The following is a 23,533-nucleotide window of genomic DNA, read 5'->3' on the forward strand; positions in this document are numbered from 1 at the left end:
AAATCCCAAGTGGCGAAAAAAAATCGATCCTAATTCGCCACAGTGGCGAAACTGATTTTTGTTTTTAAAAAATATGGTAAAATAAAGGAAAAACGTGGGTTTTTTAGTCTTTTGTTTAATCTGCGCTTCTCTCTTGGCGATTCGCAAAAAATGTGTCTACTTCCGTATTATTGCGTTCTTTCCGTCGTACGTATTTGCAATCGAGCCAAGTCTCGCGAGAGATTTGACGTCATTTAGTCTAGTGTACAGCATGCATAAATGCTCTCGCGAGAATTGAAACTAAGACACACGCTATCGAGCCCTTGCGATAAATTTGACGTCATTTTGCCCAGTGTACAGCGGGCATAGGAACGCTCGCTCGCGAGAATTTAAACTTTTGCTATACATAGCAGACATACGCATTTTAATCGCGGCAACAAGGTTCGGTGTTATACCCGGTAGTTGATTTACATTGCGGTCTAGATGTTCTGTGTTGTGCATTTTAATCACGGTCTTAGCCTAAACATTCCATGTTGTGGTCGATTTGCATCGCGGTCCTCGTGGTCCGGTATTCCCCGTTGTTCTTCAATTTAATTGCCGTCCCAACGACGCGTTCCGTGTTGCTGTCGATTTGTATCATGGAGGACTCTACCTCCATGATTTGTATCGCGATCTCTACGTTCCGTGTTGTTGTTCGTTTTAATGGTAGTCTCAACGTTCAGTGTTGCTGTTCATGCAGCTGATTTGCATCGTGGTACCGGCCAACGTTCCGTGTTGTAGTTGTAGTGCGTTTTTTACTGTCGATTTGCATTGCGGTCCCGATGTTCCGTGTTGTAGACTAGTGCATTTTAATGGCAGTCACAACGTTCATTGTTGGTGTTCATGCAGTTGACTTGCATTGCGGTCCCAACCTCCTACTACCTCCATGCTTCTGTGTAGCGAGTAGCGAGGCAGGCTCAGCCGAGGGACCGTGCCGATCGTACGAACCAGCCGAGACAAGCACATTATGGTTCAAACACTCAACACTTGACGGGAACTTGAAAAAGTTTACAGTTGAGCCGTTCATGTTCTTGCCGCTGTCACAGCCACCAAAAGAACAACGTCTTTCCATAGTGAAGGAGGACACTGTCCTGACCATGTAAGCGGAAACCCTAGAAGTTACCCCCCGTGGGGAGCTTACGGAGGTGTGAAATACTTTACTTCCCGTTATTGAGATACGGCGTCGGGCAAACTTCGGAAAGCCGAAAAAAGTCGACTGGAGAGGCTCGGGGGACACGCCCACATTGCATTTTTCTTTTGCCATATTTCATAATCACGCGCGCTAAACGAAAAAAGAAATGAATGTAACTGTTTTACAGACCATCAACTGTATTTCTGTGATTTTGCAACATGGGCATTTCACCAGACCTTTAAATATTTTTACCATTGCAATTGTTCATGAACTTGAAATTATAATAATAATAATAATAATAATAATAATATTGGGTTCTTATATAGCGCACATATCCACAATATTACATGTGATCAAGGCGCTTTTTTAAAATTATTATTACCCCTGGTCACTGGACCTAATATGATACCACTCAACTCTCAAATTATAGTTTGATGATTGCCGCCGCTCTTAAATTTTGGGAAAACCGTCATATCCAGTCGATTCTTCACTTCGATCACTTACAGTTTCACGCTGTCGTCATGGAGGTTATCAGACGAGTGAATAAACTGTTCTTCTTCATTCTCACAATTGAAATCCAAAGTTTAAAGGGAGGGTGTCGTCGGAACTGCACTCAAAGGTCGTATGAGGCCAACACGAATAATGTGATCACTGTACCCAAGATACGTTGGCGATAAATGAAAGTTAACACACGTTTGTCATGATAAGTTGTTGCTGCTATGTTTTCATGATGCATCTACAGTGTAAATGTCGTGCATGAAATTTATTTGTTTGTAAACAAGAGAGTCGTACAGGCACAGTTCCCTCGACCCCCCCCCCGCCCCCATGATGCTCGATTAAGCTGGAGTTGCACGTAACCAACAAACGTGTTTTAAAGCAATATTTCTCACCAAAAAGGAAAAGGAAACCCCTCATATTTTCAAAATGCAGAGAATCTAAAGTTTAGTATGGTAGCGATAGTTTACTCGAAGGACGAAGAGGATATAAATTTGGGGTAGAAAACCTCAATTTCGGTATTAACGATAAAAAATTAACTTAAGTCAAAAACTTGATACTATTTTCTGAAATTTAATATTACACTTGAAACAAGAGTATATACAGAAATAAACAATCATTTTACTCTGCATTACCTTATCTGGCAGGAGCTGAAAGACCATGGCACTCAAAAAAGTCATTAAAATCATCATTAAAATCATGATAAGCAAAATTAAAATGCCTATTATTCAAAATGTAAGTGTTTATTGCCGAACAAAATAGTTTTTTTGTTATATAGTATTTAAAGGAACATAATGTGAAAATTTCATAAAATTTGACCCAGCCAGAGTGGAGTTCATAAATTGTTTTGAAATCTTGAAATTTTGAGAAAACAGCAGCCAGGAAATCGGCTGATTAGCATAAATTTGCATAAACTTACACTTCTTTCTCATCCAACTTACGACTGCTTGACAAGTTAAAAGGTGAACCTAACAAATATTTCAGTTTTAGGTTCACAAATTACTTAAAATTGAAATACTCTTTGCAAAAAAGTTATTATGAGCAAAAAACGCTGTGTTACGTGCGACGCCACCTTACATTTGTAATATTCAAGTTGTTGTTGAACGTGTAGCAGCAAAGAGGTCAGTGGTTGACAACATAAGTGGAGTTGCGGGAACACCATGTCAGCAATGTTCGGAGACAGAGTGAATGATCAAAATACTTGGTCTCCGGGCAGATTTGCAAAACAAAACATTCTGGCCGGTGTATAGAAGAAAAATAATCAAAACATCAAAAGTAAACTGAATGATTTTTGAACACTGTTTTTTAAATGTTTCATTTACATTCTACAGAAGATACATTGGAGAGAGAATTCTAAAACACATCGTATAATTTACCACGAAAAACACTCTATGCACTAGCGATGTCAAAAATCAAAGTCCCTCAACCACTGTTCCTGATTCAGTGATTTTTATCAGGAGGTGGGCATATGCATTCGCTTTCAATCATCTCAAAATTATGTGCATAATGGTGTATGACGGCTATCATATCACATTAACAAGATTACGAATACTTCTGTTATTTTAGCTGTGGTAACTTACAAATGTGAAATGTCAATACACTTTGATGTATGGAGACAGAAAATGTTAATTGTCATGGGAACTCCATCGAGACATTAAGAGATCAAACTGGAAGTTTTAAGAGTACAGTCTATAGTTGCACAGCAACCTATGTCTATACATTGGCTGTATTGTCATCAAAATTTGATCAATTGAAAGCGCAGTTAGACTTTTAGGTAACAATATTTTTCATGAATTGTATCGGATTTTTTTTTCAAACAATGCACGTCATTGCTCTAGCTCTTCATTATCGAAACACAAAGTTTGAAAAAAAAAACATAAATAATAATGTATTTTGAAATAGAATAACGATTTTTCTGTTTTCGTATATATTTCATTTTTTGTGTGCAGTTGCCTATTGTGTGAGGCCAAAGTAATTAAATTCTTTGTTTTGCGTCCACTCTAAATGGGAAAAGGTACGCGTCTAAGCGGCTGAAAAACACACACAAGAAAATTAACACAATGTAAGTTGATTGCAGCAAATAAAAAATTGTAACAAAATTTTAGTTCAGAAAAGCTAAGCGGTCATGTCCTAAAATTTCCTATTCAAATACATTGTGTGTGTTTTTCATGGAAACCCTAAAACCTACGCGGGTGGGGACGCAAAACAAAGAATTTAATTACTTTGGCCTAATGTGTGCGTGCAGAATCATAAACATACAAACACATGATTATAGCTTTGCATGCTACAGAGTCTTTGTTAAACAAACCCAAGACTTACTAGAACTACTAAATTTGATATATTATTTTTATAATACACATGTAAAACAGGACATGTTGAATGATGCATAATACCCGGTATATCATCTGTCGCGAGAAAATCATCTTCCCTGCAAGCGCCCTCAACGATAATCTACTGAATCTTGTTGATCTGCCGACGAAACGCGCCCTCTGCTCTGTACCTGATACACTCCATACGGTCCTTCAAAGGGGATTTATCGTTAAGAAATTTACCAATGTCCCCATCAAAATGTTTGTGACTCGGCAGAAAGTCTAAATAAAATTTTTCAGGCGACCAGGTCTTCGCACCTTTGCTCAACAAACCCGTGATCGAGTTTCTCATAACGTCCAGGGATTGAAGGTACAGGATGGGGCTAGCAGTGTCGGTGAGTCGTTCAGCGGCGTCCCTGGCTCGCTCGATTGCTCCTTCATCGACTGAGATCGTGGAACGTCGAGCTTCTAAATTCCGGCGCTTTCTGAAGCACAGTCTAAACAGCTCTTTTTTTCTCTCCTTCTGCTGTTGGGTGATATAGTTGACGAGGCTTTCTGCGTGCGAATCGATGCGTTTTTCCAGCTGCTGCTGGGTTTGTTCCAGGTCAGCTATCTCCCGTTCGACATCCTCGCGGTCTTTCCTGATCTTCCCGAGGAGGATTTCTAAGTCTACGATTAGCGGCTGCATTTTGTATTTCTCGTCCTCCGCAGCTTCGTGCAGGTGCTTTCGTCTGTGCAGGGGCTCGGGATGATCGACCGCTGCACAGGTGACACAAATAGGAATTTGACACTTGACGCAGAAAACCTTGAGAATCTCCCCTGGGTGTCTGTCACAGTATGTGTCTGGGTCAAGCGACTCTGGTTCAAGAAGAAGCTGCCGTTTGTACTGGTCTATATGTATGGTGTGGTGAACCCGAGAGTTTGGGGATCCTGGGTGTGTGGTGGTACAGGCGGCGCATAAATTGTAGTCACAGTTCAAACACCTTGCAACGGCGTCAACTTCTGGCTTTCTGCATCCACCGCATCGGCCATCCCCGGTGTTGCGCGCTTCGAAATAATCGTGCAGGTCAGTAATGAAGAAGTTGGTCTTCAGCGCCCCTACCCCACCCAGGGGCAAATCGAATTCGTCCCTGCAGAGCGGGCAGCTTTGATCTCTGTTCGCCACCGATGATTCCAGACAGTCCTTGCAGAAAGTGTGCAAACACGGTAGAGTCTTCGGATTCTGGAAGACGCTCCTGCAAATACTGCAAGTCAAGAAATCCTTGGTGACCTCTTCCTTGATGAGGTAGGCTGCCATTTTTAGAGTTTATCAACAGGTAGTCCTTCAGACGTCGTGCCTCCAACTATGCCCCTAGTCACTCAAAAATGTCAGGCAGAAGTGGTTGAAAAATTTATCGGTCGGTCAATACTCTTGAACTGCCAGAGATATCCTAGGGGAGGTACCTTGTGATAAACTCATTCACAAAAATTCACCTGAAGTCTCATACTTAGTGGTTCTGTATTCTCTTTACTCCGCCGTTGGAAACTGAAGGAAAACACACGACAAACTTTGGTGAGCACTGCAGATCAAGTTTTGTAGCGCATTGTACACTGTATCGCGAAACAGAACAACATACATTACGCGTGCGTAAACCGCTGAGTGTTTTTGCTGTCTGCCCGTCGCCAACGCGCGTACTGAATATAATTGTCTCTTCATATTTTGGTCGATTCCATGGTAATTATCAACATACAATTTAATCTCTGTAAATGGGTCACTTAGATAGAAAAGCCACAGAAAAAAAACGACTCTCATGAACGACAAAAACAGCCACGCCAAAATTCCTCAAATTGTTCGTACCCCATGAGGAGAGTTCCTGCATAGAGTGTTTCAGTAGTGGGCCTTAAATTCTATAATTGCGCTATTGTAGCGAAGACTGTAAAGTTCAGAGGTGACACGAACGATAAGAATGGACGAAGAATACCTGTAATTTCCCACAACAGGTATTCCGTCTCGTATCTCTGCAACAATAAAAACACTGTCTAAAATTTAATGTCTTTGTAGTGACTGGAAGAAGTGCGTGTACGCTGATCTCTTTCAATTGTGTATGGAATGTGTGTGCGCGCATATATATATATATATATATATATATATATATATATATATATATATATATATATATATATATATATGTATATATATATATATTATATATATATATATATATATATATATATATATATATATATATATATATATATATATATATATATAATCGCCATATGACGCCTCACGTAGGCACGGCTGACTGACTCCCATGGGAAAGGGTGGGCGGTGCCGCTGTGAAGTGACTGGCTATACATAATTAGTTGGTGGTTAGTCTATTATGCCAGTATTGTGACAAGTAGAATTACAACTCGTTACATTGTCTGGACTTTTAACAGTTGCCATAGCAACTTCCTGTACTATCAGTCAAAAGCAATAATTGCATTTTAAGACTGACCCCGGCACGCCGTTCAAATTATATGCACTTGGAGTTACGAATACAGTCAATTTGAAATGAATGCACAGCGCGTGGTCTAGATTTGATTAATGATTTTTATCTCAACTTAACATACATGCCTACGTGTTGAGCCTTAAGCTTATCGTTTTAAGAATAATCTCTAATAGTTTCCTTTCCCAAGAAAACAAGTAATTTTATTGATCGTGTCTATAAACTTCAAGTGACGACGAAAACACTGTGGCCTTTATACATTGACTTCCAAGGCTAGACGTCCATTATCATGATGAATATAGATGCTCACCCCGATATGAAAGGTGACCCCTTGTATCTGAGGTCAAACTACCTGCAGTATACATTGACCAATTAATGAACTGTTGCCAAGTGCTTGATAAAAAGTAGTCTCGGAGGCTCTTCATAATTGAGTGCGAAAGTACACATAAAATATGAACAAAAAAATTGACTTTCGTGTTGGTTTAGCTCAGTACGCATGAGTGCGACTTAATTAATATTGTGGTAAATGTCAATGCTTATACATTCATGTCATTAAATGTTGTGCTTGCTGCACAAGATCGTTTCCCAGAATTCGGCGTGCCGTCATTTGCGGTGTATACTTCGTTCGGTGTATACCGCTTTTCTTGCATTATACTATCGATATGCCATTGTATAGAACGCAACGCACATAAGGGAGTACTGTAGTGTTGTGTGAGAGAACCATTTCGTGATCGGAAGTTTTTATGCGATTATATTTTTCAGGCAAATATGGCGGACTCATTATCCAATTTTCTGACAATGGAAAATGCTTCCAGGCAATGCTTGGGATACAGAGTACCTGAAAAGAAATTGGATCTCCTGCAATCCTAGTACTTACGTTATCGTTTTGATTGAGGTTGGCCGAATAGACGGCGTGACCGTAGCGTAAGCTGTTTGACCGTGGCTGCGATAATTCTTCTTCTGAGGTCACGTGATATTATGGTAGCATTTTGATGCGGATCCGAGGTTCCAAAGGTGAGCCAGGTAAGCAGCGACGGGTAAGTGAAGCAATGTCAGCGTTGAGGGCGCTACCACATGTAGTGCTTTCATTACAGCACAATCGTATGTACTCATATGTTTGGCGCACATATGTCCAGTTATGTTGACTTGGCATTTAATGTTGATGATTGAATACATTTCACTCTCATTGTTCTCCTTCTTTCACAGTTTCTGTGTTAAGAAAGGCTGACACGAGTACAACTACAAGCCCTCTCAATACAACACCCCTCTCTCTCTCTCTCTCTCTCTCTCTCTCTCTCTCTCTCCCCCCCCCCATGGCACAATTCTGGATCTTGCGCCTTAATAGGCAGTACTAGCCCGTAGTATCCGATATGCTGGGCACACTTTCACCATCATTAATTAAATTTAGCCACAGAGACTCGATGATTTAGACGTTGACAGCCTGCTCAATCTTGCCTCCTTTGGTCTGTTTTCATTACATTTAATCATTGCTTTTGCATATATCGCTTGGTGATATTCGTCTGATTTGAAAATGACACATTACCGGAAATCCATTCATAAGCTTACCTCTTGAACAGGGCTTCAAACACTATCTTGCCCTCCAACAGATTAATTATCATAAATTATTTTCAAAGAAAGGATCTTTATCACGGTTAAGAATCGTGTCGCTTAATATATCCAAGCCAACAAATGGCGATGGTTTTCAATAATTTTCTCGTTAATCAGCGCTCGATAGGTTCAACGTCCTCCGACGATGGTAGATTGTTGTGCTGAATGATTTACAGGTGACGTTTCAGGTGCCTAGCAGAGACTGGCGCCCTCACTATACTGCTGACAAACACAGCACACGTAGCGTATGGCAAAGCATGTGTTCAAAAACGTAATAAACAACCAGGAAATTAAAGTAATAACTATAAACGTTATAAATTATCTCGGAGGAAGCAGCCTTGTGCAGTTAATCATATCGGACAGGATTCGGTTTGGAAAATGTATCGCTTGATCACTGAGTGTGCCATCACGTTTGTCGCGAGGACCTTAGCAATTATAATACAAATATTTTACAATGGAACTCCTAATTAAAGGAAAGATACTTCCCTGTTATATATCTTATGAATATTGGGATTTTTCCAGGTTAAAAGTTGGATCTACAGCCATGTAGTAAATTATTTTATTTCGTTTGACAGAACTACCATACTAGTTAAAATTTTGATGAAATTTTCCACCCTGTCAGGTTTTAACAATCAAAATCAAAAACTGAAGTTACATTTCTTTGCCACAAAGAATGCCACAAGCTTTTTCTTTGTGTAAAGAATATTTTGTAGAGGCATATGTAAACAGCAACGTTAAAAGAAATGTCGCTGGGTTTTTTCAGTACTGAACTGCATTACTCTGCTTTACAACATAATGGTTGTGATTGTTGGGTTTCGTATATGAATTCATTCTTGATGGCGTTTTTAGATATGACGTTACGGTTTCATTGAATGACTCCAAGCAGGCGAGAACAGATCGGGAAAATTATCATGAAAAATCCTGCTCCAGAATAACATGGTGAATCGAATGACATTGTGTGGTTCTCTGTAAAATGATCAGCTACGATCTGGAAAGACATCTCCGCGCACATTGTTGCTTAGATCCGAAACCAGCGTTCCGTATTATTTAAGGTAGTATGCGCCGAAAGTGAAAGACTTAAACTTTAGCTCAAGCTTTCCTTAAGGAATCTTTCAACCATACTCTTTCGAACTCAAGAATAAAAATCTGGGGTCACTGTGCAAATTGTTGGCACTAGATAAACAAACTATTCCAGATTTACCGATATTTGAAATTCAAAATGGCCGCCATCCCTGTGCTAACTCTATGGAGAAAAATAAAATTTTCGATTCTCGAAAAACGAAGCCGGTCAAAATGCTTCTTACTCCAAGAGCTTTAAAATGAGTCCTCACAAGGGGTAGATCAGAAAAGAATTGTAAAACTTAGAGAGTCAGAATATCTGTCCCCGAGGCGCATTCGAACTTATGACAAGGGTAAACACTGACCGTTACTTCAAAACCTAACCTTCGGTTCAGCTGCTGGCCACTTTTGTGTATCAACAGCGAGTGCAGGTTCGTACGGTCACGTGATACTCAGAACGATAAGATCACTGCTAACTTGAAGCTCTGAGTTGAGGTGGTCGACGTCCTTTGAAAATATCTTGATCGATCTTACTCAGCTTTTCTGTTAATCCCAGACTTATAAACAGTTGCAACGATGCCCCTTGCGCTTAAATTTGTCTCTTTTGCGCTCAAATTGATCTCAAATTGATCAAATTGGTCTTGACGGTGACTGATCGATCAGATAATATTTTTACGTTCATGATCCGATCGGCCAAGATCATATGAACTGGAAAGTCTCTGATACCGTCCCACGTCCCACGGGTGAATGAAGCCAAATCCCCGTCGGCCTGCAAAGATTGGTCGTTCTATGTCCTGTTGTCAACGTGACGGTTCAAAAGATTGCATACGGGCTTGAAGCGACACCTCTCGATGGCAACGTACACACCGTTTTCACTTTCAAATCAACGTTCCGCTCACGCAACTAACTCCCATTCTCTTACGACAATAAATGTAGAAGCTGGAAACTTGTATCTTTAAACATGCAGAGGGTCCTGTTCAAATATGCACAGCCTTCAGAATCCAATTATATAAGAAGTAAACGAATAAATGATTGATGATATTCCCACATTCAGATAAACATTTAATAGACAACACTTCCATTATTGAGTAATACGACTGAAGCAAAAAATACATTTTTTTCTTCAGCCTTAGATCCTCGCTGTAAACCAATTGCGCAACTGTTTCACTATTGTTATTATTATATGGCACAATTATATGGTTTCATTATTGACATTATTGCCATGGAAACTCACGAATACTAGGTAAAATGCTCTAGGGGATCTCTACGTTGTTCCAGCATTACTTCCATGATGTCACGCAGTTTGGATTTCCAATGAAGGTCGTGCAATCAGCTATACAGGTGTATTTTTAAATCCTACTAAACTGTCGAGACAAATCCATGCATAAAAAGGAAACGTAAAATTCACTGTACTGGGTTGTGAAAGGAGGGGTGGGGGTTCAAGTAACACGCTGCGTCAGAATCTGGTCATAGAAGTTTGATGCAAAGAAACAGCGTCCTTCCATGCTTATCAAGTAGTCACACAATTCTCAGTCACTTCCAAGACAACAGACTGCTTTTCAACAGACAGCTTTTCGATCACTGTTTACATTCAGTTGTGAAGGTAACATCTTCTTCACATGTAAATTGCATTATTTTACCGCGAGTGATTTCACGGGTGAATGACTGAGAGATATGCAGTGGTGGTTGGGCAGACCAACAGATGTACAAACCTCACTTGTTGACAGTTTTTTAAAATCTGTTTTAACCCTCTATCATCGTTTACCTTCGTGATCATTCAGTCGAAGATGTGGGTCAATTTTAATCATTGCGTCATTCCGTCACTTCGCGTCTTTAAGAGGAATTCCTTTACTTTTTGTAACACTCATTATCAGTCACACGGCATCTATGATTTTGATTTTGTCCGTCTTGTTGATTCTCTGGCCGTCATGGCGATGATGCCAGCATTAAACGTTCGGAGGGCTTGGTTCCGGTTTGAATAAGACAATTTTCGTGTTTAAAGCCCCAGTAGCTGTATCTTTTAGCATTAATTTTATGATTTTACTTTCAAGCTAAAATAATTTTGTGAGAATGTACTAATTTAGATGTGTGTATACACTTATCTGGGACTGTATGTGCAATTTTGAACAAGATAAAGATTACACTGCGATTAAATGTTTGCCTAAATCGCAGCACCATGGGGAAAACAAAAACCGTGGATACTGTGCCTATCTGCACTGAAATTTTCACATAAACTGCACAGAGTAGTCCAATGCAATGCATCGGGGTGAATGTTTTCAACTGTGACATAGTATGTTCTGTTTCCGTTGTAATATTATCAATTTTTGAAAATTGCGGTAAATTAAAATGACATTAAACTTACTTGTCCAATGTTTCACAAAAGAATGGTTTCCTAATGCAGTAAAAGCCCACATCCCTTCAGAGGGTAGAATTCAGAGAACACCAGGAGAGAATAGGAAGATATTTTGAGGTCAACAAATTTCAAGAGTTACAGCTAGTGGGACTTTAATTTATCTGCATGCGTTTATTGCATAGTATTTTCCCTTCTCAGAGGAAAGATGTGTGTGTGTGTGTGTGTGTGTGTGTGTGTGTGTGGTTGGTACACATTTGTATCATACATACATACATACATACATACATACATATGTAAATGTACGGTTTGTTGTTTATTACATGATTGTGTCTGGAGTTTTATATTACAGCTGTAATGTTGCAAAACAGGATATGACACTGTATTAGTTTAAGTAATTTTGATCAAATGTAGACTATAAAGAGTTTACTCTTAGCATGACATCAAAACTGTAGATCAAATTTTCGACCAATTACGCTGTTCGGTAGTTCACAAATTTCCGGACGACACAGAGAAAGCGTGATCGAATATCATTGAGTAATCGATGTTGATAGCAGAGTGTGTGTACAACAGAGTAAATGGCGTACACGAGAAAGACTGGTTATTCGTTCGAAAATTCAGTGGATTTTCGATCGGATTAGAACTCACACAACGTATGGCACCCAGTCACCTAGCGAAGACACCACATTCAAAACCAGAGTATTCATGTAACAAGCGGTTCCCAGTCCCTCCACCAAAGGTCAAAGTTCGCATTTACGTCATGCGGTAATGGTGTAAAATATTGATAACATAATCGTGGAAATTCTTTAAAAAGCTCATTTATACGTAGAAGTCAGTGAATACTCAGTATTTTTACCTTTCCTGCGAGGAGACTTTAACGATAGATCGTCCTATCTGATGTTGTAGTCCGTTCTTTTTTGTTTATACTTTGTTATTTTTGCTTTGCCTTTTTTGGTGTAGGCACAGGGTATCAGATTGCAGTATGAGTAGTCTGTCAGTGATTATCAGTCCGACGTCAGAATAAACGTTCACGAAATATTTGTGTTTGCACAAGTTTCAAGTGCAATGGTAATGCTTGGTGACCACATTATCAACAAACAGTGCGTTGTCAAGATATCGATTACGTCACCCTTTCTGATTCTGCAGGCCACGAGTAAATAACAGTCTATACAAAGGGATGAGCAATTTGGAAGTTCGCTGATTCACACTGCGTGCAAAAATAGGCCACTTATAGCAGTGGACATGTCGGGACAGATAAAAATGCTGATTTCATCTTCCTTCTATTTACAGGGAGAAACAGTGCTTTGTCATCACGACAGGAACTTTCAATCAACTTGGTTACCGTCTCCGTGGCGTATACAAAGCACTCATCTTACAGTGTGAGCTCTGCGTGTCGTATCTTGCCCTGAAGTTCTCTTGCACAAACTTGGCCTCGATTTACGGTGTAGTGCAGGGGCTTGGGTCAAATATGTGACAGTGCAGGACTAAAACGCATGAGACGACATATAGCTCCTTACACCTGTGGAAGGGTGTCTTGAAAGATTTCTCGTGCAGTTATTAAGTTCCTCACCATCATAAAGAGTAGAAGCACCACGCTTCTACTTTCCATGTTTCTGTGCCAATATGTTTGTTTACAAGTCACAGCTTTTCGTTTGGTCTGACTAATCATAGACTCTAAAAAAGAATGGAATGATAAAAAAAATGAATGATATAAAACGTAAAAAAAAAATCTGTGACAATTTCTAGCACTGTGAAACATTTAGGACTATGTGTCACAAGAGTCGCTTTGTTTCTGCCGTGACAGTTTGAAACAAACAAAACAAAATAAACATAGTGAGCATGTTTTTACTTGTCTATTCAAACTTGTCTATTCAACCAGTCATTAGCAAGTTCGGTGGGATGGCCATGGGGAGTCGTAGGACAGGTGTCAAAATATTGTTGTGGGTCGATGGTAGAGGTCGAGCGACATAACCGCTTAATTCTGCGACTTCGAAATGTATGTGAGCTTCTCTATCACACATGTTTTTAGGGGTTCAAAGTCATTGCCTCCCAATGTTGTAAAATATATTGTAGGACTTTTATGCACCTTGCTAACTCAGAAATAAATAGGCATGACACGTTAGAGTGACGTCATCAAACTGACCGACTTCACCTATCTCTGAATGCGCAAGCGCAGTCAGTCTTGCGCCAACGTTTAGGCATGCACATGGCAACGATATGTATGCAAATCAAGCTTATTTGAATGAGATTAGAAACCTTGGCCATTTTCAACACAACAACTGCATATTTCCCTGTATTTTCTCATTCGTTCGAATATCTGCGATATATAAACCTTACAGGTTATTTAGAGCAACTATTTACGACATCAAGTCATGAAATATCACAAAGTAAAGTGTCTGGGAAGGACACTGCTGTAGCATTACCTATTTTTTAATGGAATAACCTATCTTTCCTAAACCTATCAACTGTCGAAGATGGCCATTTACAAATTTCGATCATCGAATTCATTAACGGCCATAGCAACACAAGGGGATATAAAAGGGCTTCCCGCCTTCTAACGTTATTCTAGATCTCACTGTCTGACCGTCACGTCAACGTTGTGAGGCTATTTCCGTTGTAAATTATCGCAAATTTCCTCCTCGACTTCTAACCACATCAGCTCAAAATGGTGAGTATTTGTTCAACTTTTACCCTAGCTTCTAATTTATTCTTATCAAGATATACGGGTAGAGACTGATAGAACCATTAGAGTAAATTGACGTTGATGGTTGGGAACGCAATGCGGCTTCACCCTAGCTGGGTAATGGTGACGTTTTCGCGCGGTTGGCGTGGCAGCCATTGAAATGAAAAAGACTAGATTTTTCAGGGCGTTGTCAGTCGATCGAGAAGGCTGAAGGTCGCATCTTTCAATGCGTAAGTTCTCATCGTATGCAATTCCAGGAATGACATCGGAAAAGCGTCGTCATATTACAGCAAGAATTTAACGAGAAACTTCGGACAATGGTTGTCCCAGCTCCTTCGATTGGTTATCCTTCTGTGAAACACCGTGATAAAAAGAACATTTTCCTTTGAGAATCGCTTTCTTGATGCTACCCAGAGGAGCTGGCAAGATGCGTAGGTCAAATTCATTCGCCAATGTCATTTACGCAAACAGGCAGGAGTAAAGTGAAAATCGATATTAATGAGCGTGTCAGCTGTCGACTTTGTAGGAAGGCCTAGTGGAATTTAGTACGTGGGATCGGACGGTATCGTCGAGGTATAAGCCGAGGTCTAAATCTACGCCCTACCTCTGAAGGCACCGTCGCGTGACCGTCGGAATATTGCGACATTTGAAACACCTGATGAACATTTTGACTGGCTGCCAAATAATGACGTCACATAAGAGGCGCACTGGCCGATTACATAACAAGACCCTGAGTGTCTGAGTTCCATCATCCATGGTTCCATGGTCTGTCAGGCATTCTTTCGTGCGAAGCTATTTTGATGTAGACTTTAGGACAACTTGATAAATAAGCCGTCAACTGTTCAGTGAGAATCATGTTTGCCGCTATTTGCATAAAAAATGTTACACCTATAATCCAGAAATAGAGAAAAATTGTTCTCGATAAACTGTAACTATAAGTGTTTACGCACATAGCCGACACTTTCCTAACATGCGATTCTCCTTGTTTTTGCTTTCAGCGTGAATGTATCTCAGTCCATGTTGGCCAGGCCGGTGTCCAGATCGGTAATGCCTGCTGGGAGTTGTACTGTTTGGAGCACGGTATCCAGCCTGATGGTCAGATGCCAAGTGACAAGACCATCGGAGGTGGTGACGACTCCTTCAACACCTTCTTCAGCGAGACCGGTGCTGGCAAGCACGTTCCCCGTGCTGTCTTCGTCGATTTGGAACCAACTGTTGTTGGTGAGTATTTTTGTATTTCTCTGGTTTGTTGTTACTTCCCGTAGTATGATAAAATGTAAACAAATTAGCTGAAAAATCGCATATTTAGTATAGCGAAACTTTCAAAAAGTGGTGCCGGATATTACCTTTGTAAATAGGTACGTGTAACTAATTCAACCTCTTTCCTTCCTTTTCATTTCAGATGAGGTCCGTACCGGAACATACCGTCAGCTTTTCCACCCAGAGCAGTTGATCACCGGCAAGGAAGACGCCGCCAACAACTATGCTCGTGGTCACTACACCGTCGGCAAAGAAATCATCGACTTGGTCCTCGACAGAGTTCGCAAGTTGGCTGATCAGTGTACCGGTCTCCAAGGTTTCCTGATCTTCCACAGCTTCGGTGGTGGTACCGGTTCTGGTTTCACCTCCCTGTTGATGGAACGTCTGTCCGTCGACTACGGTAAGAAGTCCAAGCTTGAGTTTGCCGTCTACCCAGCTCCACAGGTAGCAACCGCTGTCGTCGAGCCCTACAATTCCATCTTGACCACCCATACCACCCTGGAGCACTCCGACTGTGCTTTCATGGTTGACAACGAAGCCATCTACGATATCTGTCGTCGTAACCTCGACATCGAGCGTCCAACCTACACCAACTTGAACCGTCTAATTGGTCAGATCGTCTCCTCCATCACCGCTTCTCTGCGTTTCGATGGTGCCCTCAACGTCGACTTGACTGAGTTCCAGACCAACTTGGTACCTTACCCACGTATTCACTTCCCACTGGCTACCTACGCTCCAGTCATCTCTGCCGAGAAGGCCTACCACGAGCAGCTGTCTGTTGCAGAAATCACCAATGCCTGCTTCGAGCCAGCCAACCAGATGGTGAAATGCGATCCACGTCACGGCAAGTACATGGCCTGCTGTATGTTGTACCGTGGTGATGTTGTACCAAAAGACGTCAATGCAGCAATTGCCACCATCAAGACCAAACGTACCATCCAGTTCGTCGACTGGTGCCCAACTGGTTTCAAGGTCGGTATCAACTACCAACCACCAACCGTCGTACCAGGCGGTGACTTGGCTAAAGTACAGCGTGCCGTCTGCATGTTGAGCAACACCACCGCCATCGCAGAGGCCTGGGCTCGTCTTGACCACAAGTTCGACTTGATGTACGCCAAGCGTGCTTTCGTCCACTGGTACGTGGGTGAGGGTATGGAGGAAGGTGAATTCTCCGAGGCCCGTGAAGATTTGGCAGCTCTGGAGAAGGACTACGAAGAAGTTGGCGTCGACTCCGTTGAGGGTGAAGGCGAGGAGGAGGGCGAAGAATATTAATTTTACTTTGCCAAATGAAATAACAGCAAAATCATGACAAAAAACTCCTAACAATGAAGCTTGAAATATTCGATATCTGAATTTTCAGCGGCGTTTTGTAGGATACGAAATCGTTCAGTTATTATGCTATGAAATTCGAAGTTGAAAAACCGTACTCAGAAGAACATGTCGGTTATCAACTTGCGTGCTTTTTGTTCTATCCTCTTTAACATCAAAATGTTCATTTCTGCAAATAAAAAATGAATGATTTCTATTGAATATATTTGTGTTCGTGTCATTGTGTGAATGCTTTGTTTGGAAAGTCCGATGCCCACGCTAGATGGTAGAGAAATTGCCTTGTGTTTCGTGGTATGTTATAGGAAGCATTTTATAAAAGCCCCCCCTTTTTAGCTATCTGTAACACATTTTTGACAGGTTGCTGCAGATCTTTGCATCTCCCGGGAGCGTTTTATGTGACTCAAAAATATGAAATTAAATTGTAAAAATTAATTTATTTGAAATTTCCCATAAAAAATCTCTTGCCCTGAAAATACTTGTATTTCAGATTCCTTCAGCTCCACGAGCATCGAGTGTTAATGTGTTTTCCACCATTTGACACTCCTCTGAAATTTCGATAGTGTACCGGGATTGTAACTCCAGAGGGTCCAGTTGAAAACCTCAATTTTGACTTTACTGTATATTCAGATTGTCAACAATGACCTTGAATGTGCAAATTAATTGCGTCATGCTTTGAATGCGCCTGATTTGTATCCAAAATGCAAGAATGTGTGGTGTTGCAGAGTAGAATGAAAATGTCAAAAGTTTCGGCTTCATTGAATCGGAAATTGTCCTTAATTGAGAAATGTCCGATTTGCGAGCAATCTCTTTCGTCAATCGTGTTTGCTTGTCTCTAGCGTGGTCTTGACCGACCGGGTCCATCTTTGCGAAAACGTTAGTATTAAGGAGTAAAATGCTCGTATTGGCATTCTCTGTGCATGCTGTGTATTAAACAATTTTATTGGTTACCGATAAACTGAATGAGGTGTAAGGGAATGCTGTCACAACAGTATCCGATTTCTGTTAAAATGTCACCTACAATTTTTGTTCCTCTGCAAAATCATGTGCCGACACAGCAGGCTTTCTCTTTCCGATTTGCACCGTAATGTGTCAAAACACTTTTATGGGTGTTTTTGTCGTAGTTTTATTATCAACGGGTCATCTATCTAAGCAATTTAATTGAAAATCGTAGAACTCGAAATAAAAAGGTAAATTTGTTTAGGGTATACGTATTGCCTGCTTGTAAATGAAAAGTCAGATTAGAAGTCAATTTATAAACTAGTTTGTCCACGAATGTCTGAATATGATGAACAACTGTAGGCATGTAAAATTACAACAACAAACACGATTGGAACTAATTTGGGATAATTGGATTTTCATATTTTGCAAATTTCTCAAAAGTGTTAGGTGCCATATAGCTGAATGTTGCAATATTGCAAATTACTCATAAAAAACAAGTGCGTAATGTAAAAAGAAAAGCAGATGAGATAACATTGTAGATTAAATCGACAATACTTTACCATTCAATCGTGTTAACAATATATGCGTTTCTCGCTTCTGTCTATGGTTTCAACATTTCTTGCAATTTTAAACTGACCGTAGTCGTCCGCATCACTACAGCCAGTACATATACTACACGTTGGTTTCCATGTCATTTTTACCTTGGACTTCCCTTTGTATACTGTAAACCAAATTGCGTCAAAATTGTCACTTCCTTTCGTACGGTAGAATGCGCCTCGGGCATAGTATCAAATTCCTACCATTCTTTTCTAATCAACCTCTTTTGGGAGCTCATTTTTGAATCTCTTGGAGAAAGAAATTTTTTACCGTCATAGTTTTTCGAAAAATGTTTGGTAATTTGTTTCTCTAGTTCCAAACTTGCACAGTGACCCTCGATTTTTGTTGATTTGGAAAGAGAATAGTTGAAAGTTTTCATCGTAGAAAAGTTTGAGCAAAGGTTTGTCTTTCAATCTATGACGATGCATCTGTAGACGGGAGAATGAAACATCGCCATGATTGTAAAGCGCTTTGGTGAGACTTGCTTCAGGTGGCTTTACCTACCTGACTTTGAAATGGAATCGTCCCATTTTCACGTACATCTTTACTCTTCCAATGCTTATAACATACTAGTACATGGGTGGCGCAATAACAGCGATCTGTTTACTCGAGACGTGAAATTTTGGATTATGGAAATATTGAATTCAAGAAGAGTAATAACTGGTGTGTAAAGCAAATAAACTTACCACCAACAGCGACAAACAAATTATAAAGTTATAAAGAACACGGAGAAAGGTTACTGTGGAAGGTAACCTATGCATTGGTTCCTCGACACTGATAAAACGTCTCCTCTTCTGACCCGTCGTTTTCTTGGAGGTTGCTCATAACCAGATTCGTCAGAGATATCACTCCTAAAAATGGTATTATCAGTATTTCAAAATTAAGACATTTCGCGCCAAAATCTGTACCCGGTCCAACATTTCGTTGCAGTCAAAACAAATTTAAAGGGACAAAGTCGGCCATTTTTCATGAATTTTGTTTGATACGAGATACTATTTATATTGTTTGACATGTTGAAAGATACTGATTGAATTGGTATGACCATTAATTCATTTTCGCGATGGTTTCATGTATTGTGTCTAAAACCGGGGTTGAATATACATCATCACCCATTCATTCAGTATCTTTCAACATGTCAAACAATATAAGTAGTATCTCGTATCAAACAAAATTCATGAAAAATACCGACTTTGTCCCTTTAACAAAAACTGAAAATGGCCCTTATTTTACCATGCTTTACTTACTGTTAATCTGAGGAAATAGTACAACCTATCTTAAAGTCATTTTAAGTCGTCAAAAGAAGATACTTAATTGGTTTGGTTTCTTTTCTGATTTGCGTGCTGGTTCTAAGTCCTTACTGGACGATGTGGAGCATTATGAAGTTGAACAAATGCAAATCACGTATATTTGTATTGAACTAGACTTGGTTCAAGTCACTCATTGTGTAAAGTCATAAGTCATTTCAGCAAGTCGTAACGCATTAATACTACTGTAATTTAAAATGAGATATTGCAATACGATATATATGTTTGCGTGAGGGAACACGCTGAGTGGTAGATTTGCGCATGCTAAGGGTAATTAGTAATTTTTTCCCACAGTAACTTATTAGACTTGCTCCAAATCTATTGGCATATAAACGTCAAAGCAGAATAAATTGATTCGAGAAGGAGTAAACTTTAGCAGACGGTCGCATTAGTTATGGGCTGTAGCGTAGATCGTGGGGTAAACGCCTTGGGCCCACCACCAGAAACTGCTGCCGAGAAAAGCCAAGCGACAGGGGCCAGACCATTCCCTCCCCCAGGTTACAAACAAACATAGGACACGAGCAACTCTCGATGGTAACCTTGGAGCCCCATCCACAAAAACTTTGAATAGTTCAACACAACCTGAAGCATTCTATAGCGCTATCAAACATAGGGAACTCTCTTTCATCTTCACTACCCAAACATAGGACTGTATGTCCGAGGGTAGGTGACCATCTGCCCGGCGTAAGGAGGGCAAATGGTCTCCTGCCCCGAGGGTACATAGTCCCATGATTGGGCTATAATGTCATTATTACATGCCTCTCTGACATAATTTTCTGTCCAAAGTTTTGGGTTTACGTACAAATGACAGATATATGCTTTATTTCCATTTTAGGCGAAAATCTGTAGAAAAAATAGAACGATTTTCGTCTCGAACGGCGCATTGATATATTGACTGTTATTCGGTTTACTGAGTTTTTTTTCGCATAATTTTGTGAAAACGGTATTTCCTAAGTAAAAGATGTAATTTGATCATTTTCAATCCTGAAATTGTCAAGTTGAAAATAGTTCCGGTTCACTCTCAGTTCAATAATGACCGCGACGTCATCAACGAGTTCCCGCATTGAATCCTACGCGCGCGACGTTCGATATACGAGGCATGCAATAAAGAATATAGAGAGGCACTCAAATCAAAAGTGCGCGCGTAAACCAATGCGATGTGATCTCCTCATGTTTGCTTCCTTTGTTTGAATTTAATGACCAGCAAATGTCAGCTCTTCTTCGGTTCGATGCATGACAATGCAAATTCGTGCTGTGGTATACTGTACTATAGTTGCGCTATGAGTTGAACGAAATACGGTGATTGTTAGGAGATATCTGCTATTGTATTACCCCAAACTAAAAAGCTCGACAGTTTTATAATAAACGTTAGACTGTCCCCCGGTCGCCTGGCTTTCTCGGTAGGCTAGTTCGTACTGGCTAGTCGAGCCATCGCATTCATCCATGATCTACGCAACAGTCTGACTAAATCTGTTTCTTCATTTTATCCTGTTATGATATTTATATGCCCCCAGAAGTTTGGAGAAAGTCTTTATAAACCTAGACGAAACCTAGACGTAAGCGCCTATCAAAAAGTTAAAGAAAGACAAACTGTATTTTACAACAAGGAATCTTATCCCGTCAGATGGGAAAATGGGTAGTGGTGAAATGCTGAACAGAATCCGACTGAGATATTCTACCAACCCAACCTGATATGTAACGTGATAGTCTCCGTGACTGGCGCTGGGTGGCGCCTTTCATGTGTAATGACAAGGTCGAAACGCGGTTGCGAAACTGAAAAGCTTGCCTTCAGAGATGAATGCTTTGTACCTAATGTAAGATGATAAAATTTTATGATTTTGTGGTTTAGCTTTCAAATCGGGTGAGAGTTGAAGTAAAAGAGTGCAATATTGTTTACTCAATTTTTTTACTACTTTGACGTATCTGCTTTTTCAGACAACTTTATACAAATTTAATTTGCTTTTCTTATTGAAATTTATAAAAGACATTATGCTTCATTTTGATAGTGGACATATCTGCAATTAAAGTTTTATTCGTGAATAAATTTAACTTTAAAGAGGGTGTGCAAGTGAAAATTATATCTTGACCTATTGAAAATGGATCGAAAGTGCGTTCCACTGGGCAGTGACTGATCCTTGAGGCTTTAAAGTCAGCATGATACAATCTCCTGAGAGTTTCGAGATGGTTTGAGGAAGGATCCCTTCATACTTTCAACACCGATAGGTTGGCGAAGATATCCACTCCGCGAAATGTGGTGACTGTTGATAGGCGTGGCTTTGATTTTTTTTAGAAATGTGGGGAAAGTACAAATTTTATTCTGGGAACATAAATTATTGAGTAAGGGAATACACAGTGATGCAACCTTGTTGGTATATAGTTTACTTACACTGGAGCGCCCGCTCTGTAATACCATCGCCGTTTGCAGTGCAGTGCAAATACTGAAAACATTACGTCATAAACTGTCTGAAAATGAACACTTGTAACCGGGCCTACATTTGTTTGTGAAAAACTATAGTATTTCATAAACAAACCAAAGGTGTCGTCTTTAGTATGTAAACCGCAACAAAAACGAATGCCCGTTTTTTACTGATTTTGATTGGAGTTGAGTCGAGCTTTGATCTAATACAACGAAACTGAACAGATTGCATCATTTAATTCATCATATACAGAGTGAAAGACAAAGTTGCCGTATTTTTAGCTAAATTTATTCACACTTACTTCAATTTGCAGATCAAACATTTACAAGGAGTATTGCTGCACAGAAATGTTCTTTTGGATACTAACAACAAAACTTCAAAATAACACGATTGGAACTAACTTGGGATAATTGGATGGTGAAGTAATGTCTATTTGATCTGTAAATGTAAACTCATCTGCTTTTCTTTTTGTTTTTATGGGTAAGTTATACTTGTTTTTATGCATGTTATGGGTAATTTGTAATATTGGAACATTCAGCACACAACATTTTTGAGAAATTTGAAAAATATGAAAATCCAATTATCCCATTAGTTACAATCGTGTTAAATATATTTGAGCAATTTTGATTCACCCCATTTACCTCGGAAATTGTCTAATTTGATATAGAAATCGATGGAATCGTACAAACACTTGACTTGTTGTGATAGGACTTTTCCTGTCAGACAGTAGGGATAAACCCCCAGGTCGGATCACTTCATCTGTGTGATTGAATTTCTTCGTATAAAACCCCGTTCATTCATATAGCTGCAGTTATCCATTCGGAATGGGTTACGTATTACATAAGCTGTTGAGAGACAAGCTGGCAATTATAAATAAAAGTCATGTCAGTACACAGTGCATATATAGCCATAAATGGACGGAAGGGTAACCTACATTGTAAATCTGTGACCAACCTTTATCAAAGTTTGATCCTCGATACGATCAAAATAGTCATGGTCTGACCCGTCATCGTTTCATTCATTTCAGAGCCTGTCTAAACTCGAAACTGTGAAGTTTGTCTCAAAGTGACATGCAGCCTTTCTCGTGAAGGTAATAACCTGTACAAGCCAGGCTTGGTCTGTAGGACTTATATCAACAAAATTTCATTTGCGTCGATGCTCTATCACTTATAGGTCACCTGTCAGAGTGAGGCCGGGGAACGAGGTAGACTCGAAGTTCAAATAGCTGCAACACTTGGTATTTTATAGTTTACCTAGTCAACAGCTGGTTTCAACTATAAACTGCTTTTCTTCACATACACATGTCAGCCTACTTCAGACATTTTGATGATGTCAACAGTAATTTCTACTCAGAGTCTGTGAAATAACTGTAAAATCTGGATATCAGGTGACGTTGGTGATTTCGTCGTAGCATGGCACAAGTACCAAAGTGTTGTGGACATCTCCGTAGCTACGGATAAGATTGTTCAGATGCGCAGGCGCGTTGTTAAGTACCTATACACGCTCAGATGACTTCACAGCAACGGCATGTATGCAAATAAACGATCATCACAAACAATGGA

General features: G+C 40.0%; 2 protein-coding genes across 2 annotated transcripts; one reads left to right on the forward strand and one right to left on the reverse strand.

Moving 5' to 3' along the window:
* Nucleotides 1–3,950: 3,950 nt before the first annotated feature.
* LOC139116960 (E3 ubiquitin-protein ligase TRIM56-like) lies at nt 3,951–7,450 on the reverse strand. Its single transcript, XM_070679712.1, has 2 exons — nt 7,303–7,450; nt 3,951–5,479 (listed from the first exon to the last, which is right to left on the reverse strand). Exon 2 carries the CDS (start codon nt 5,249–5,251, stop codon nt 4,097–4,099), a length of 1,155 nt encoding a protein of 384 aa, XP_070535813.1. The 5' UTR covers nt 5,252–5,479; nt 7,303–7,450; the 3' UTR covers nt 3,951–4,096.
* Nucleotides 7,451–13,942: 6,492 nt separating this feature from the next.
* On the forward strand, nt 13,943–16,915 carry LOC139116961 (tubulin alpha-1A chain-like). Its single transcript, XM_070679713.1, has 3 exons — nt 13,943–14,110; nt 15,124–15,346; nt 15,528–16,915. The coding sequence occupies exons 1-3, from the start codon at nt 14,108–14,110 to the stop codon at nt 16,655–16,657; spliced, it is 1,356 nt and encodes a 451-aa protein (XP_070535814.1). The 5' UTR covers nt 13,943–14,107; the 3' UTR covers nt 16,658–16,915.
* The last annotated feature ends 6,618 nt before the right edge of the window (nt 16,916–23,533 follow it).

The sequence above is a fragment of the Ptychodera flava genome, chromosome 18 (assembly GCF_041260155.1).
Source record: "Ptychodera flava strain L36383 chromosome 18, AS_Pfla_20210202, whole genome shotgun sequence".
NCBI lineage: Eukaryota > Metazoa > Hemichordata > Enteropneusta > Ptychoderidae > Ptychodera > Ptychodera flava.

Coding starts and splice junctions, on each gene's coding strand:
- LOC139116961 (XM_070679713.1), top strand. Junction 15,347..15,527: donor TTTGGAACCAACTGTTGTTG/GTGAGTATTTTT, acceptor TTTTCATTTCAG/ATGAGGTCCGTACCGGAACA.
- LOC139116960 (XM_070679712.1), bottom strand. CDS start 5,251: ATGGCAGCCTACCTCATCAAGGAAGAGGTCACCAAGGATTTCTTGACT.